The sequence below is a fragment of the Crocuta crocuta genome, unplaced genomic scaffold (genome assembly GCF_008692635.1).
Source record: "Crocuta crocuta isolate KB4526 unplaced genomic scaffold, BGI_CrCroc_1.0 scaffold217, whole genome shotgun sequence".
Taxonomy (NCBI): Eukaryota; Metazoa; Chordata; class Mammalia; order Carnivora; family Hyaenidae; genus Crocuta; species Crocuta crocuta.
In genome coordinates this window covers 6,492,747-6,509,268 of record NW_027532208.1, presented here as the reverse complement: position 1 = coordinate 6,509,268, position 16,522 = coordinate 6,492,747, and the positions used below count along the sequence as shown (strand labels likewise).

General features: G+C 51.1%; 2 protein-coding genes across 3 annotated transcripts in view; one reads left to right on the top strand and one right to left on the bottom strand.

The window, feature by feature from the left end:
- The window catches only part of LOC144242830 (tubulin alpha-8 chain-like), a 42,134-nt gene extending 27,038 nt beyond the window's left edge, over nucleotides 1-15,096 (top strand). Inside the window, 1 exon segment of the mRNA XM_077777857.1 lies at nucleotides 15,007-15,096. Within this exon segment, the coding sequence (XP_077633983.1) occupies nucleotides 15,007-15,096 (90 nt within the window).
- The window catches only part of GALNT17 (polypeptide N-acetylgalactosaminyltransferase 17), a 440,178-nt gene that overhangs the window by 155,422 nt on the left and 268,234 nt on the right, over nucleotides 1-16,522 (bottom strand). The window lies entirely within an intron of this gene.

Sequence of the window (16,522 nt, the reverse complement as noted above, 5' to 3'; positions counted from 1 at the left end):
CGGGCAGCTAGGCTGACCTAGATGCTGAAGTCAGGGGCTGTCCACACAGGTGACTGGGAGAGAGCTGGAAACACCACCAGCCTAGGTGCCTTCTCCCTGTCGCACCGCCTCTAACACAGCTAGGCAAGGAAAGGTGACCTCAGTGATGCAGGACACATCCCATAGTTTGGGAGGATGGATCCCAAATTAGCTGTTTGTTAGCAGAGGGTCAGCGTTGAGGAAACTCCATTGCTGATAAAAGAAAAAATTCCTCTCCATCCAGGCGATGGGACATGGGTCCTAGGAGTATGGTGGCATATGGCAGTGGCTACCAAAAATGTCAAGCAGAAGCAGGAGTCCAGGATGTCTGACAAGAGGAGGGAGCCCTGGATAATCCAAGCAACAGTGTCAGAGAAGTTTCTTGTGGGTGGCGGGCAGGGTTGCCCTATACAGTTGTGTAGGTTGTACATTGCCCAACTCCAAGGGGCACCACCATTGACATGTACATTAATTACAAAGGTCTTCCAGCAGATGGCACTACAGTGTCTCGTGCCTTATCCTAATTTGCACTAAGTGCTATTTGGGCTAGTAAGGGTGCTAGTAGTGACAGGGCCCGTGTCACTGGGATGGAGTTTAATGGCTAGATGAGAAACAGGTGGGGCTGAAGAAGGCCAACAGGAATCCAATGCTGAAGGGCTGAAGTCCTAAGCAAACAGACTAGGTCTCAACAGGAAATCAGAAGGTCACATCCCTCCTTACCAGTCTTCACGGTCTCCCCTTGCTTTGAAAGAAAATCCGAACTGCTTACCAAGGTCCCTGAGAGCCCACTTGCAGGATCTGCCTTTCCCACCCCCCTGTCATCTCCACTTCCTCATGCCCTCCACCCCTGACGGCCCCCACCCGGGCCCCTGGCTTCCGGTCGGATCCCTGCAAACTCCAAGCTGTGCAAGCACAGCTTTGCGCCTGGATGCTGGTCCCCAGGAAGCCCACCCAGCCGCACCGCCTCCCCGGCCAGTCCCCACGCCCTGACGGCGCTCTCCAAAGCGACACACCTCTCCCACCCGGGAACAGGACAGACAATGGGATGGACTTGAGGAGCAGAGACTTTTCACATCAGCCTCCCTGGATCTTGGGAGAAAAGAGGTGTGATTTAATGGACGGAAGCAGAGACGATAAGGCATGAGTAGAGGAACCCAGCCTGGGCGGTGTAGACAGAACCCAGCCCACATCCCTGCGCACCCCCTGCCCCCCCCCGCCGCTGTGGCCTCCAGCTCCCAGCCCTCTGAGTCCATGTGCTCTGTGTTCTCTGGGCTGGCCTGGGGGCCGGCACTCTGGGAAGGCTGGACGTGTCAGGGAATCGGCCTCAGGAGCGGCCCGGCTGATGGAGGACAGGATTTGGGGGGACAGAAGCCCCAGCGTCAGACAAATCTGGAGACAGAAAGTCCACGAGTGGCCGTCTAGGCTGGGAGGGATGTAGAGGCTGGGGGATGATGGCGAAGAGCTATGGGGTTTCCTTTGGGGGTGGTGAAACTGTTATAAAATCGACGGTGGTAGTGGTTACACAGCGCTGTGAACAAACACACTAAAAGCAGCTTTGAGCAGCGGCCTGACCCCTGGGTGAGTTCTGGCCCCTGGGCTTCCTACCAGGCAAACTGAGTCTCTGGGGAAGGGTAGTTACTGAAGTCCATTGCACTGGTGGTGACACTGAGGCCAGGTGACCCTCCTGACTCCCCGTACAGTGCTCTTCCTGCAGCTTTAGGCTGCCATAAAAACCAAAACCAAAACCAAGAAATCCAAAACACACCCACTTTAAAGGGGAGAACCGATTAGCATGTGATTTACATCTCAATAAGCTCTAATTTAAAAAAAAAAAAAGACCCTCCCTTCTCTCCTAGGAAAATGCTGAAGTTTTCCTACCTGGGTTCTTAGAGGGTCCCCCTCCTCCCCTCCCCCCCCAGGGCACAGCCTGCTGCAGCAGCAAAGCCCATTCACTGCTTTGGTTCCCTTTCACAGTGCTTTTGGGGATCATCCCCCCGAAATAAAGCCTTTGCCCCAAATCCTGGTTTCAGGGTCCCTGGGGGCATCTCAGGCAAGGACACAGGCTCTGGTGTGAGTCCTAGCTCTGCCACAAACTTATTAGCTACGGGCAAGTTTCAGGCTCAGGGAAGCCAAGTGTTTCCTTAGCTACAAAAGAGAGATAATTATACTCACTTCATAAACATTCTTGGGAGGATTAAATAAGACAGCAAATATAAACACCCAGAAGGGCGCTGAGCACAAGAACTAACAGAGATAGGAGTTGGCAGCGCGGGTAGGCGAGTAGCCTCAGGGGGACGCGGGTGAGGGGCTGTCCGCACTCGGGGTCACGTGCGCGCGTGCGCCCACACAGGTGGTTATGGCCTTCTCCTGCAGCCAGGCAAAGACCCTGAGGCTGGCCAGGCCCATGTCACGTGGCAGCCTGTGGGTGTGAGGCTTGTCACCAGGGGAGGGACCGGTCCTCTGAAAAGAAGTGAAGCCTGGAGCCCGGGATACCCCCTACAGGTTCTTAATCTGCAAGGTGGAGGCCACACCCTGGGGCCTGGGATCTGGAGGATGGGGCTCAACCTGACAGCTCCAGGACCCATCCCGGAAACCAGTAAGGCCAGCGGCTCCAGTAAAACACCAGCGGCTCAGCTGACCTGCCAGAAAAAAGGGCTGTGTGCTCACCCCTCGGGTTTTTAATGACCGTGCTGGCTCCTAAGGGGCCAGACAAGTGGTCAAACGCTATCACCGTTTCGGGTGACGATGGCCAGGTTTCTGCCTTAAAAAGCCGACTGCAAATGTGACAGTATCCCAGATGCAGAGGCAGCACCAGCAGCTTACACATCATAGCATCCTGCTTCCGAACTGCCCTGATGTTTCCAAGCCGCCAAAGCCCAGACACAGGATTAGCTGATTTAACATAATTGCAAAAGGGACATAGATGCCTTTTTAAAATATGTGGATGGATGTCACGCCGCTGTGGATGTCATTTACCTTTCATTTCTTTCTTTCCCTGCCTGGAAACAAGGCCCCCAGTTCCACAAATCATCCCCGAGACAGAAACAAAAGCACAGGAAAGGTGAAGCTGGCATCTGACAGGTGTGGGGGGCGGGGTGGACCGGGGTCCTCGCAAACCCCGCACCCCACGCCCAGCAGCTCAGCCCCTTCTCCTTAGGACAGAGAGGCTGGGCACGATTAGAAGAGGCAGCTTAACTTCTTTGGGGTGGACTGGTGCAGCTTAAAATAGTTAATATTTTGTTTTATCTTCATTGACTCGTCTAATAATGCAGAAAATACCCTCCTCGGGCATTGAACAAAGGAGATTATCCTGTCACACAAGCTTAGCAAAAACCTGTAAGCTGAATGCCGATCCCAGGTGTGTGCGACTTGAAATCCCCCTGCTTAAAACAATTAAGCTTATCACGGAGAGAGATGCTTTGGTTTCCTCCCTCTTCCCTCGTTCACAGGCTTCCCGGCCACACAGACCCATGGCGCAGCTCGGCGCCTTCCCTCTGGTGGGGCAACGTCGTGCAGTGTTCTGGATCACTCTTTTATCTGGCAGGTAATAAACAGGTAATCAGGAGATGCAAATTACTACTGCGTTAAAGGAATACACAGCTTAAAGATTAAGCAACACATTGGCTCGGGGCCCAGATGTGCCCATAGACACAAGCCGGTTTAATTTTCTTGGTGTGTCAAGGCTGGCCCACAAAACATTCAGACCTCAGGGTCAAAAGGGGACTGTGAAGAAAGTGTTCCTTCCCAGCCAGGAGTTCCGACAGGTCCAGTTCAAGGTTATTCTGGACCTGTGACTCTTCTGGACCGATGACAAGGTTTCCCGCAGAAAGCACCCGGGTTTGTGCATAAACATCAAGGGTTTTCGTCACTCTGGCTGAATTTAATTTTCACTGCATGACAAAAGAAGTTACCAAATAAGCTGAAGATCGAAACTGTGTTCTGGCAAGGGAGGGCGGGTGTAGACCTAACCGCACGATGCTGGTATATCACATGAGCCCTTTTGAGGACCTCCCTCCACATCCCAGCTGGTGGGACTCCGCTCTGGTTTTGATTCTTGGTTTTGCCTTGGCCAAGAGGCAGAAAGGTGAAAACTAGAGCAAAGGATTGCGTGGCCTCCACCTTTGTGGAATATGTTATTTTACTAAGGAGCTAAGAGACGCTTCTAGGGATCATCCTCGGTCCTTCTCATGCCCTCGTCCCCCCGCGTTGAATGCACCCACAGATTCTGTCGACAGCAGCTCCCAAACCCAGCTCTGCTACACCCCATTCTCCCCGCAGCCCACTCTAGTCTGACCAATTGCCTGGACTCCTGCGGCAGCCTCCACACTGGTCTCCTGGCCTCTATGTCTCTTACTGTCCCTTCTCCACCCGGAAGCTGGAGGGATCTTTCTAAGCCAGATCATGGCACCTCCCTCCTCAACATCATGGTTTCCATCCCATTTAGGACAGAATCCAAGCCCCAGGTCCGGCTTCCCCGCCCGATCGGCTGGTGCCTTCCCCTTCACTCCACATCCCATCATCAACTTCACTGTCCAGAGAGTGCAGTGGGATCGTTGACTTTTCCACCAATTCCAAGATTTTGTGGGTCTTTTTCATCACTGTTCTCTCTGCCATGAATGCTCCCACCTCCCAGTCTCTATGTAGTGGCTCGGTTTTATTTTAACAGAAGCTTATTGGGATAGCATTCACAAACCACACGATCCGCTTACTCGAAGTGTAGAAGTCGATAGTTTACCGTATGGTCACAGAGTCGTGCAATGATCACCCCAATTGGGTTTAGAATATTTTCATCATTCCCAAAAGAAATCCTGGACCCGTTAGCAGCCGCTCTCCGTTTCCCTCCAATTCTAGCTCCAGGCAACCACCATCTGCTCTGTCTCTATAGATTTGTCCCCTTCTGGACATGTCCTATAAGTGGAATCCTACACATGTGGTCTTTCGCGACTGGCTTCCTTCCATTAGCACAATGTTTCCAAGCTTCATCCACCTCATATCCTGTACCAGTGTTTCATTTTTCATTTGCACAATGGCTCTTTTTATCGTTCGTGTCTCTGCTTTCATGTCCTCTCTTCATGATGGCCCAGACTGTCATCAGCATGTTAGCTTTGTAAAACTAGCTGACTGGTATTTGTCACTATCCATTTATTTATCTCCGTGTCTGTGGATTTGTTTGCTCCAAGTACCTGAAATAAAAACTCCATGAGAACAAGAATATCCCCTGTCTTACTCAAAGTCTAGGTAGGACAGAGTCCAAGCAATGACTGAGCAGAGCTGGTGAAGAGAAGAGCAGATCATGAGTACAGTCTTGAAATCTTGGCCATGTTGAAAACGAGGTAACACTGACATTCCCAAGAGGAAATTGCCAGCAGGAAACTGAGCATACAGGTCAGGAGCCAAGAGGAGACATAAACTGTGACTTGTCCACAGAAAGGGTTCACACACATGTGAGCCTGAAGGAATCTGCCCAGATTGGGGGGTAGAGAGCAGAGAATGGAAACAGAAGAAAGACTAGGCTTGAGGCTTGAAGAATTTCTGCATTTAATAGTTAGGGACAAATCATGTATAAAGGAGAAAGTAGTAGTCTGGGATGCAGAAGAAAACCAAGAGAGTCCACAAGAGGGTTATACAATGGATCCCAAGGGAAACCAGCACTTCAGGGTCAGGCGGTCAACAGTGTAGAGGCTAATTGTCCAGAGAGAGAAGGTCCAAACAGCATCTGCCAGACTTGGCAATATGGTGAGCCTAGTAAGTAAGCGCCATTGTAAGCATGTGATAGGGAAGAAGCGGCCTGGGATAGTCTAAGACTTGACTGGGCTAACAAACTACTCCAGAACTATGACTTATAACAGTATCTTTGCTCATAAGTTTTGCCTGTGAGTTTACAATTTGGGCAAGGCTCCCTGGGGATGGCTTTGTCTCCTCAGTGTGAGTTAGGGCAACTCAAAGGCAGGAGCCTGGATTCATCCAAAGTCTTCCTCATGCCCATGCCCGGTGGTTGAGACTAGGAAAACTTAAACAGCAGGGCTAGAGCACTGGGGCCACCTTGGGCATCTCTCTTTGTGTCCATGTGGCCTCTCCGCATGGCTATCCCAGCATGGTGGCTTTGGGGGAAACCAGAACTTCCTCCATGTTGGCTCAAGGCTCTCAAGATGTGTGCTGAGAGAAAGAGAAGCACCATGTTGCCTGTTATGACCTAACCTCTGAGGTCGAACAGCAATACTGGACCACATTCTATTGGCTGAGACAGTTCCAAAGGTCTTCCCAGGACCCAATTTCTCAGTGGAGCCATGTCAATGTTACATTGTCAGACGAGAAGGAGGGGTGGGATTTACCTTGGTTATCTTTGGAGGAGACAATCTGCTACAGGAATGGGTAGGAGGTGAGGAAACGGTGAACAAAATTTAAGAGTTGTGGATGCCAGCAAATATGAGATTGATCTGTTTTGTTATCTGTCCATCCATCCATCCATCTATCTATTCTTTATATCATTTTTCATTTTTTTTTTTAGAGAGAGAGAGAGCATGAACGTGAGTGAGGGGCAGACAGAGAGAGAGAGAGAGAACGAGAGAGAGAGAGACAGAGAGAGAGAGAGAATCCCAAACAGTCTCCACACTCAGCACAGAGCCTGAAGTGGGGTTTGTTTGATCCCATGGCCCTCGGATCACGACCTGAGCTGAAATCAAGAGTTGGATGCTCAAACAACTGAGCCAGCCAGCCACCTCTGTTTTGTTTTTTCATGCAAGAGCTCCGGCATGTTTGAAGATCAGTAGGACAGACCCATTTGAGGGCAGGGGAAGGCTGAAGAAAGAGGAGAGTAAAGGGCTTATCAATAAGCAGCACAGAGAGCCTGTGAAGACGTGGGGTTGCACCCTGAGTGTGGGTGGCAGAACCCACTTAGGAAAAGACGGCATTCCTCCAGTGCAATAGAAGGGAAAGAGGGGAAGGTGGTGATATTTCTATAAGTCTGTGTCTGTAGCCATGAAGATGAGGATACCTCTTGCTTCCTCTGTGACAGATGTGCTCCCTTGGTACATGGGAGAAGGGTGGCCAGAAGTTTGGATTGGGAGGGTGGCCAAACTGAAACACTAGCTATGGAGAGTTGGAATCGCCCTAACACTGTGGGGTTGGTGACCAGGAGCCTGTCTTCCCTGCAGTAAGGGTCCCTAACACCACTCAGGGCCCGAGTTCATCGGGAAGAGACCCGTCCAGGTTGAGGCTCTGCCGTGTCTGTATGACCAAGAGATGGAGGGAGCAGAGAGTTTATTATGTAGTTAACGGCGTAACTGAAATGATGAGCCCTGAAATCTAAAGTAGGTAAGGAGGGGGTGATGGAAAAGGAGCCCCCTGCCAGAAAGAAGAGGGGGTGGTGTGCTCCAGGTTCTGATGCCATCAAAGAATGCCCAGAGTGGGAGAGGCAGTGGTTCAAGCAAAGATGAATCAGGGGATGTACGTCCGCATTACTGCTGTGTAGGTTATGACAGGCTCTGGAGGTATGGTCGCAAGAGTGGGGGTATGAAACCAAGCACAGGAGGTCAGTGGAGGGAGGAGAAAGCCAAGAATCAGAGAGTGCCGGTGTGCTAGAAGGGGCAGCCCTGTAGATGCTAAGGTCACTTGTGATGATGGCAGGGTGGAGGGACAGAGAGGGCCACCATCAAGGTCAGCCTCAGCCAAGTACAAAATCAATGTGCAGTAGACAATTACTGCTCACCGTCACCATGATCTTCAAAACATACAGAGGATCTTTATTGAATGCCTACTGTTTTCACAGCACTTGGCTTGACACTGAGGAGACAGGAGCACACAAAAATGTTTTAATAGATATTCAAGAGCGTAATGAGACACGGCCCAAAGCAGTGCAGGGAACTGTCAATAACTGCTCTAGGAAATTTATAGGAGAAAGCAATCAATTGAGATGGATGCATCGGGGTTGGATGGATAGAGGAAGAATATGAATTTGAAATGGCTCTAGTGGAACAGGTAAAATCTGGAGAGGGAAAAAGAAATTGGGAGCACATTTCGAGCAGATGGAGGCCAGAGCAAATCGTCTTGTTCGTGACTTGTCGGAGTTTAAGGACACATTTCCTTGGAATCTTCTGCTCATTATGAAATGAAAACGCTCCTATCTGCACTGCCTTCTCTTGCTGGTGATCTGAGCCAGCAAGCGTTGGACCGCGTTTGAGTTATGGTCAGTCTCTCCCGCTTATGAAACAGCCTCTACATCAATGTCCTCTGAGACTGGAAATGTTACTGGGTCCAGGCAGAACCCCTGTAAATGATTGGCCCCTCTGCAAATCCTGCCCAAACTGGGAACCCATTACACATAATGGTATTAAAATATAGGTAAAGAAAGAATCTCAGAAATGCCATTTCATTAAATGGTAGTTAACTCGGACATGAAATGTGCATAAATGAAAAAAACAATGCCACGCTGTCTTTCTGCCTTCGGATCCCCCTAAAAATATACTTCTGCTGAAAGAGTTGCTATGGAGATTTACGGAGTAGTCCTGCGTCCAGCAGGTCATCCTTACAGGTAGGGTTGGCACAGTGCAGATTTCAAAGAAAATATCAACAGATGCTCTTAGCATCAAATGTCACCGTGTCCTCAAAGATAGCTCAACTTAGGGCTTTTGCATTTTTTACAGAATCACAGAATCTCAGGGTTAGGAGGGACATTAAATGTCGTCTTTCAACTCTATTCATCTCTTTGATGCAGTTATCTGCTCTTGCTTGGACGTCCATCTGCAGGGTTTTCTTAGGCACAGCCAGATAGTTTATTTGCGGCTACTTTGTACAGCTGTACAGAGGGGATCCCAGCCTCCTCCGTATCTCCATCCTCTTCTGGTCATCTTGACTCTGGGCAAATTTGTTTATCCCCTCCATGGACACATCATTCTCTCCTGGACCCCAACCCCGAACTCTGACAGCTGTTGAAATTAACTACAAAATGGAGACCGGACTTGAAAATTCCCAGGGCAGACAAAACCCACTTAAACCACACAAGCAAAAGGGAACCTAGTATTTCATGGACCATACGTGAAAAGCAACTTAGGGTATTTGTTAACGCCTCTGATAAACACCAAAGAGATTTCAGTCATGTTCCTAAAGATGGGGTAAGATCATCACTCTTAACTAATCCCCTGTGGTCCGGAAACCCCCAACGTAATGACAAATTATCTTCAAGGTTCAGTGACTTCCTCATTTTCACTTCACAAGCCATCCTGTACCTCATGCCTCTGAGCTCCCTGTCGGTTTTGAGCTTCAAAGCTCCAAGTTAGCAAACTGCTCTTATGTGCACCATAAACTCTTACTAAACACTCTTTCATTGATCTGGTGCTTTTAATTTGGTTCTTTCTGGATTTTTGACACACTTCAAGTCCTGGCCCAGAAATCCCAATCCCAGTCACTGCCTCCCAGCTCCGAGGCAAAGCATTTACCTTCTCTGGGGCTCCCTTTTCCTTTGCTATGTAGCCCTTTCTCTCTTTTATGTTGCAAGAGTCATATAAAGTCGTCCTAGAAAACACGGCAAACACCGGCAAGAACTTCCAGAAATGGCAACCGCCCATCTTCCTGCTCGTAAAGGCAGCCCCACTGAGGGCTGTGCCCTCAGACTTCTCTTCTTGCACACGTGCAGCACATGGACACATGTGCACGTGGACACCTACGTTCTTTTAAAATAGAACCATAGCGTCCTATCTGCTTTGCAAACTGCCTTTTCTCGCAGCATAAACTCCATTTTGTGGACGCTCTTCTTCCCCAAAGTCGCAGCCATCTGTAGGATGAGTCGCTGCAAGAGCACCTGCATTCTCAACGCTAGCTGTCCCTGCTGGTGCCCACAGATGGTGTTCCTGCCACTTCTGGCCTTGCCATCCATCCGTCCGTGGCAACGGGAACACGCGTGGGCAGCCGCGGCGGCCGTCACTCTCCCTGGCAGGCTGTTGGCATCATTTTGAGCCAGCGTTCCAGGAAACAGGCGTGCTTCCCACGGGGCCACAGTGGGGTCACGTGGAATGGAGGATTCAGGAGCGAAACTCATGCGGTCCCCTCGAAATACTTGTTGAAGTCCCTACCCTGCTGCGTACCTCAGAACAGACTGTATTTGAAAACTGGCCTTTAAAGAAGTGACTAAGTGAAAACGAAGTCATTGGGGGTGGGCCCTGATCCAATGTGGCTGCTGTCCTCGTAAGAAGAGGGAGTGTGGACATGGACACAGGGAGTGATGACCACGTCGGGGAATGGAGAGACGGCCATCTACAAGGCAAGGAGAGAGGGCACAGAGGAAGCCGGTCCTGCCCACAGCTTGGTCTCAGACTTCCAGCCTCCAGAAGCGTGAGGAAATCCATGCCTGCTGTTGGAGCCCCCCAGTCTGTAGTCAACTGTCAGAGCAGCCTTAGGAGACTACTGCACAGAGGCAGGTTGGCTCCCTGGGATGGAACCATCCAGTGCTTTGTTTATCCAGGCTCTGCTCCCGGTTCGAGGACAGAGATCCGAAGTTCCCTCCTTGGGCAGTTAGGAACAACGATCTCCTTCTGCCCCAGCCCTCTTACCTTGTCCCAGCGCAGCCGGAAGTCTGGAGTAGGAGAGAAGGCTGTGCCAGGCTGCAAAACACCTGTTCTTCCTTGCGCCCCTTCTCAGGGACAAGGACAGGAAGGCGGGCTGAGCCAGGGCTGGGAGCAGAGGCAGGGGCTGTCTCTTGTCACTGGGGGTGCCAGCGTTGGGAGGAGGCCAGGGCCTCATTTTGGCTCCATCAGTGCAAACTGTAGCTAGTGGCCTCACCAACAGGGTGGGCGCTCGAGGGGCCACGTGGCATGCAGCTTTCTCCAGGGAGATGTTCCCCTCGTGCTAAGGGCGTCCCCAGCCTCACCCAAGAGAGGCGGCCATGCCTCCCGCTCATCTCATCACTGCTCTGAGCCTGCAGACCCTGTGGGGAAGGCTCACCACTGGTCTCTGCAGCCCCCTGGGCATTCCTGGGAGACCTGCCCCCACCGCCTGAAGCCCCACCCCCTGAAGTCCAGGGACCTCCTCCTATGTGCTTCCATGAACACGGAGTTCTCTCTCTGCTTCCCAGGCACACACATAAGGGTCCCTCAGCTTTGCTGACACCCGCAGCCCCTGGGCTTGTGGTTTTCGTCACTCTCGGGACCAAGAACAGACATTCCTGGAACCCTCTCCCTGCCACCCTGCACCCCCCCCCCCCCCCCCCACNCCCCCCACACACACACACTGGAAGAGAGGAGGGGAAGGTGACCACGGGCGGGAGGTGCACGGTCATCATTTTCGGTGCCAGCTGAGGAATCACCAGCCTCCAGTATGACCGTGGCCCGTCCTTCAGTGCCGGGGGCCGTGCCAAGACACGGCTCCCCTTCCTAGCCTGCTCAGGACTGCGTGGTTAGGGCCCCACGAGCTGGGGGTCTGACCTCAGCACGACATTGAAATCTGGACCGGCCACTGCGAGCCGTGGGCAAACGACGTGAGCTCCTTCTGGTGCATCTATAGCCCTCCTCTGAGGCATAAGTGATTAATCCATGGAATGTGCTGCTCAGTAGGGATGGCTATTCCTGTTGTCACTGTCTGCAACAGGACACGGAGTCTTTCCTAGGCTCCTTCCCTCTGCTTTATAAACAACCTGCTGGGCTTCGTTCTTCCCTATGTGTAGACTTGAAACCACCATCAAGGCCACCCGTAGTAAAGGTATTTTTTACATGCCCGAGTAATACTCTATTGTATGTAAACTGCAGATTTATCCATTCATCCATTAGTGGACACTCTGGTTGTTTCCACATCTTGACTGTTGTAAATAATGTATGCCGCAAAAAACACAGGGGTGCGTGTTCTTTTCAAATCGGTGTTTCCGTTTTCTTTGGGTAAATGCCCAGTGGTGGTTTTCCTTTCTGGAGGACCCTCCAGACTGGTTTCCAAATCCTGCCATTCAAGGCAACGTGGATGGATTCACAGGGTACTATGTGAAGTAAAATAAGTTATATAGAGAAAGACAAACACCATGTGATGTCACTATGTGACGGGACTGAGGGACCCATTTCTGCACTCAGAGCCCAGGTGGAAAAGCCCCTGAGAGAGCCCCAACCAACCCTGGCAGGAATGGGGGTTAGACTGAACTCCTTGGAGGCAAGACTATGCTGCACGGATCTCTGTACCCCCAACACCTGGGACCTGTCCAAATTTCAATATAAGCAGGAGCAGAAATCAGAACAATTTAGTCTGGACACTGAGCATTTCAACTAAAATATTTATTTGCTCATGCAATTTAATTGGATCCAAAGGGAAACTGGGGGGCTGAGAGCACGTGAACTAAGGAGTGCTAAAGGGAGATCCCTGCCCCCCCCCCATCTCTACACTTGGGTCATTCCTTCAAGATAAGGCTCTTGTTAAGATGTGTTTTGGAAGGGGGGGCGCCTGGGTGGCTTAGTCGGTTGGGCGTCCGACTTTCGCTTGGGTCATGATCTCGTGGTTCGTGGGTTCGAGCCCCGCGTCGGGCTCTGTGCTGGCTGCCAGCTCAGAGCCTGGAGCCTGTTTCAGTCTGTGACTCCCTCTCTCTCTGACCCTCCCCTGCTCACGCTGGCTCTCTCTCCCCCCTAGAAATAAATAAAACATTAAAAAAAAAAAAAAAGATGTGTTTTGGAAGGGAAAGGGAAGAAAGACAACATGGTGTCAAGTGCAGTTGACCCTTCAACACCATGGAGGCTAGGGGTGCCAACCTCCTGTAGAATGGAAAATCCGAATAGAACTTTTGACTCCCCAAACACTTAACTACTAATAACCTGTTGACCAGAAGCCTTACCAATGACATAGTCTATCATCTTCCATTTTGCATGTTATATGTATGATATGCTAAATTCTTACAATAAAGTAAGCTAGAGAAAAGAAAATGTTGAGAAAAATCAAAAGGACAAATACCTAATAGTGCAATTGCTGGATCATAAGGTAGTTCTATTTTTAGTTTTTTGAGGAACCTCCATACTGTTCTCCAGAGCGGCTGCACCAGTTTGCATTCCCACCAGCAGTGCAAGAGGGTTCCCCTTTCTCCACATCCTCGCCAATGTGGTGTGTACACACACACACACACACACACACACACACACACACAGTGGGGTATTATTACTCAGCCATTAAAAAGGAATGAAATCTTGCCATTTGCAATGATATGGATGGAGCTAGAGAGTATGACACTAAGCTAAATAAGTCAATCAGAGAAAGACAAATACCAAATGATTTCACCTGTATGTGGAATTTAAGAAATAAACAGATGAACACAGGGGAAGAGGGAAAAGAGAAGGAAGCAAACCATAAGAGACTGTTAATGACAGAGAACAAACAGAGGTGGGTGGGGGACAGGCTAGATGGGTGATGGGCATAAGGAGGGCACTTGTTGGGATGAGCACTGGGGTGTTATATGTGAGTGATGCGTCAATAAATTCTACTCCTGAAACCAATATTGCACTGTATGTTAACTAAATTTTAAACTTAAAAAACAAAACAAAACAAAACAAAGAAAATCAAAAGGAGATAGAAATATATCTACCCACTTTCGTCCCTGGCCACCTTTCTTTCCAAAGCCAGGTCTATCTGCTACCACAGACTCAGTCCTCTCTCTCCCTCTGCTCTGCCCAGGAAGAGCCACCCATCAGCTCATCCCATGTCTCAGTGAAAACATGGTTGAATGAGGATGTGGCTCCGGGCAAGATGCTGAACGTGAGAGCCAGAGGACTGAGGGTTTCCACAGGAGCCAGGGTTGGAAAGTTCTAGAACACGACACACCTGAGGAAGGTGGGTACAAGTGAGAGGCTCCTGGCAGCTCTGGGGGTGGGGAGAGAACCTAAAACAGGCCCAGTCATCGATGGAGCATGGACATGGTATCGAGCTCACACCTTGAGAGGAAAGACTTCAGCATAAATTTCCCCAGGTCAGTTAGTGCTTCTCAAAGCGCGACTCCCAGACCAGCAGCATCAGCATCATCAGGTAACCTGTGAGAAATGTATATCCTCAGGGCTGCCTTAGGCCTAATAAATCAGACAATCAGCGTGGGGGCTCGGGAGCGTGTGCTTGTACAAGTCCCCATACGGCTACTCGGGGTTATCTTCTCCCAACGGCAAGATGGCACTGGGGTATCCCGCTAAGGCCACTCCACCAGGCTGACCTGTCTGGGCTGATAACGGAACCCTGCCTCTCCCCACGGGCAATGATAGTGGATTAATTTACTAGGGTGTGCAGCTGCCTTAAATCTTCTGGGAACAAGGCAGGGAACAAACATATAAATAATGCTGCCTGCTTTGTGGCCATGACGGCCCTCACTACAAATCATAGGCTGTAAAATGCAACTGGTGGAGAAGAGCCATCCTGACAGCTTCTTACATTCCCTGCCTGAGGAAAAATAAAGATCACCTGTACCACTGCTCTTACCCCGTACACACACCCTCACCCCCAGCTACTCACTATTACCATGGAGGTCCAGCAGAATGAGTATGATTCAGAGCCTAAGGGACCAGAAGGCCCAAATTCTGGAGGGACTGGCTCCCTTTGCCCATGAAACCCAAACCTGGTCATTTAAGATGACATTCCCCTCTATCTGCCCACTACACCCACATGCCCTACAAATACCTATGAAAGCCTTGTGATCATTCCATCGTTCCCTCTAATTCCTCTATCTGGCTATCGTTCTGTCTAGTGAGGGCTTGTTCTGGCCAGACTTCATGCTAGCACCTTCCATATTTGATCTCTGGCAATTCTTACAAGAACCCTATGTGATAGCTTTTTACAGATGAAGGACCAAGCTCCGGGGAGCAGAGTCGTTTCCCATGGCAAACACCCAACGTCAAAGTCTATTGATTAGATCAGCTTGTCTGTATCGTGTGAATTTCTGACCTGATTTCAGGTGTCTGTCCTTGCTGATAGGAGCAGATTGTGAGTAAGGCATCTCAGAGCTGGTATTCAGGTGTCTCTATCAGGCTGACCTGTCTTCTGCTCTTGTCCTAGGTCAGGGTTCTCCAGATCGGCAACATCAGGACCACTAGGGACCATGTCAAAATTGCAATTCCTCGGGCCCCACCCACCTCGAACTACTGAAGGAGAACACCTCGGGGCGAGGCTGGGGACTGTTTCAACAAGCCCTAGAGGTGATCCTGACGCCACTCGAGGTTTCAAACGGGCTCCAGCTTGTGTTCCAATGAGTGACAAGGTCTTGCTCCTTGTGCGGAACCTGTCTCTCTTCTGAAAGTTTCTTCCCCTCCCCCACAGCAAAGACTGTATGCCTCCCCGGGGCTCTGGTCGCACGCAATGCTGGGTTTTGCCCTCTGCTACGGCACTTCCTTAGCTTGCCTGCCCAGGCACCCTGTGATCCAGGGCCCTTTGCCCTTCCTCACCCCACTGCCCCTTGTTCTGACCGTCTAAGGGGCTTACTTCTTCTGTGGAGTCTGCTGCCCCTTAGTCCCAATGATCCCCTGGACAGGCTTTCGGAACCATCGTGAAACTTCGAACCCACTTGCTCTAGTCCTGGGTTCTAGTTTCCTCGTGGTCTCTCTTATTCTTGATCAGTTAAGCGGGGCTGAGGGAGGAGATGAACAGATCATGTCGTTCATGCTCCAGCAAATGTAGTAAGAAACTGAAAAATGCTTAAGGAGGAGAAAGGTGGCTGCCCAGATGGAGATGCCAGCAGATGTCCAGGATGGGGCAGAGGAGAAGCTGAACTATAAGGCACCCAGGACAGGGGCCGCAGATGACTGCTGGAGCCAGCCATCCTACAGAGATGCCCCCAGTCAGGCAAGGGGGCTGGACCTTCGTGCCCCACGCTGAATAGCTTGGGTGGGGGGCCTTCCTTGGGGAGGGGGAGCGCGAGGGAGGAGGGATGGGGTGGGGGGGAGGTGGAGGCCAGGCTGTGTGGCGTGGTGCAGGGATCTGAGCTGCCACCACTGTGGGAGCAGTTAAGTACACTCTGGAAGGCTCTGTTTCCACATCTGACGCTGGAGCCAGAATTCCACAGGGCGGAGGGTCAGGAAGGGGAGATGATGGGTGGGAGGAGGAGGAACGAGAACAAGCTGGAGCCCACAGACACACGTGGACCCAGGCCGACGAGCAAAACTTGTCCGGGTATCTTGCCACCTCTGGCCTCGGGGTTTTGGGGCATCGTACAGAAGCCGGGGCCCTTCACCATGGAGTTAATACACCCATCCAGCACATGAGAGCTACAGAAGCTCTGGAAACTCCTGGAACGGCAGAGCTGACTACCCGAGCCAGCAGATGAGCGACAGCACGTGCGAGAAGTACAGCAGGGCTGCTGCCTCGCCTCCACCTGCATCCCCCCCTGGGAGTCGTGAGGGCCACCCGACCGGAATCCTACGGGGAAGGAAACACCGGAAGATGTAGTCTGGCCAGGCCCACGGCCACAGCACCAAGCCGCCACATCCAGCTCTCCTGTGGGCTGCGTCTGTTGGAAGGACTCATCCCGTGGGTTTTTATGACGGAGGCCAAGCTACCTCCTGAGAAAGTGCACCAG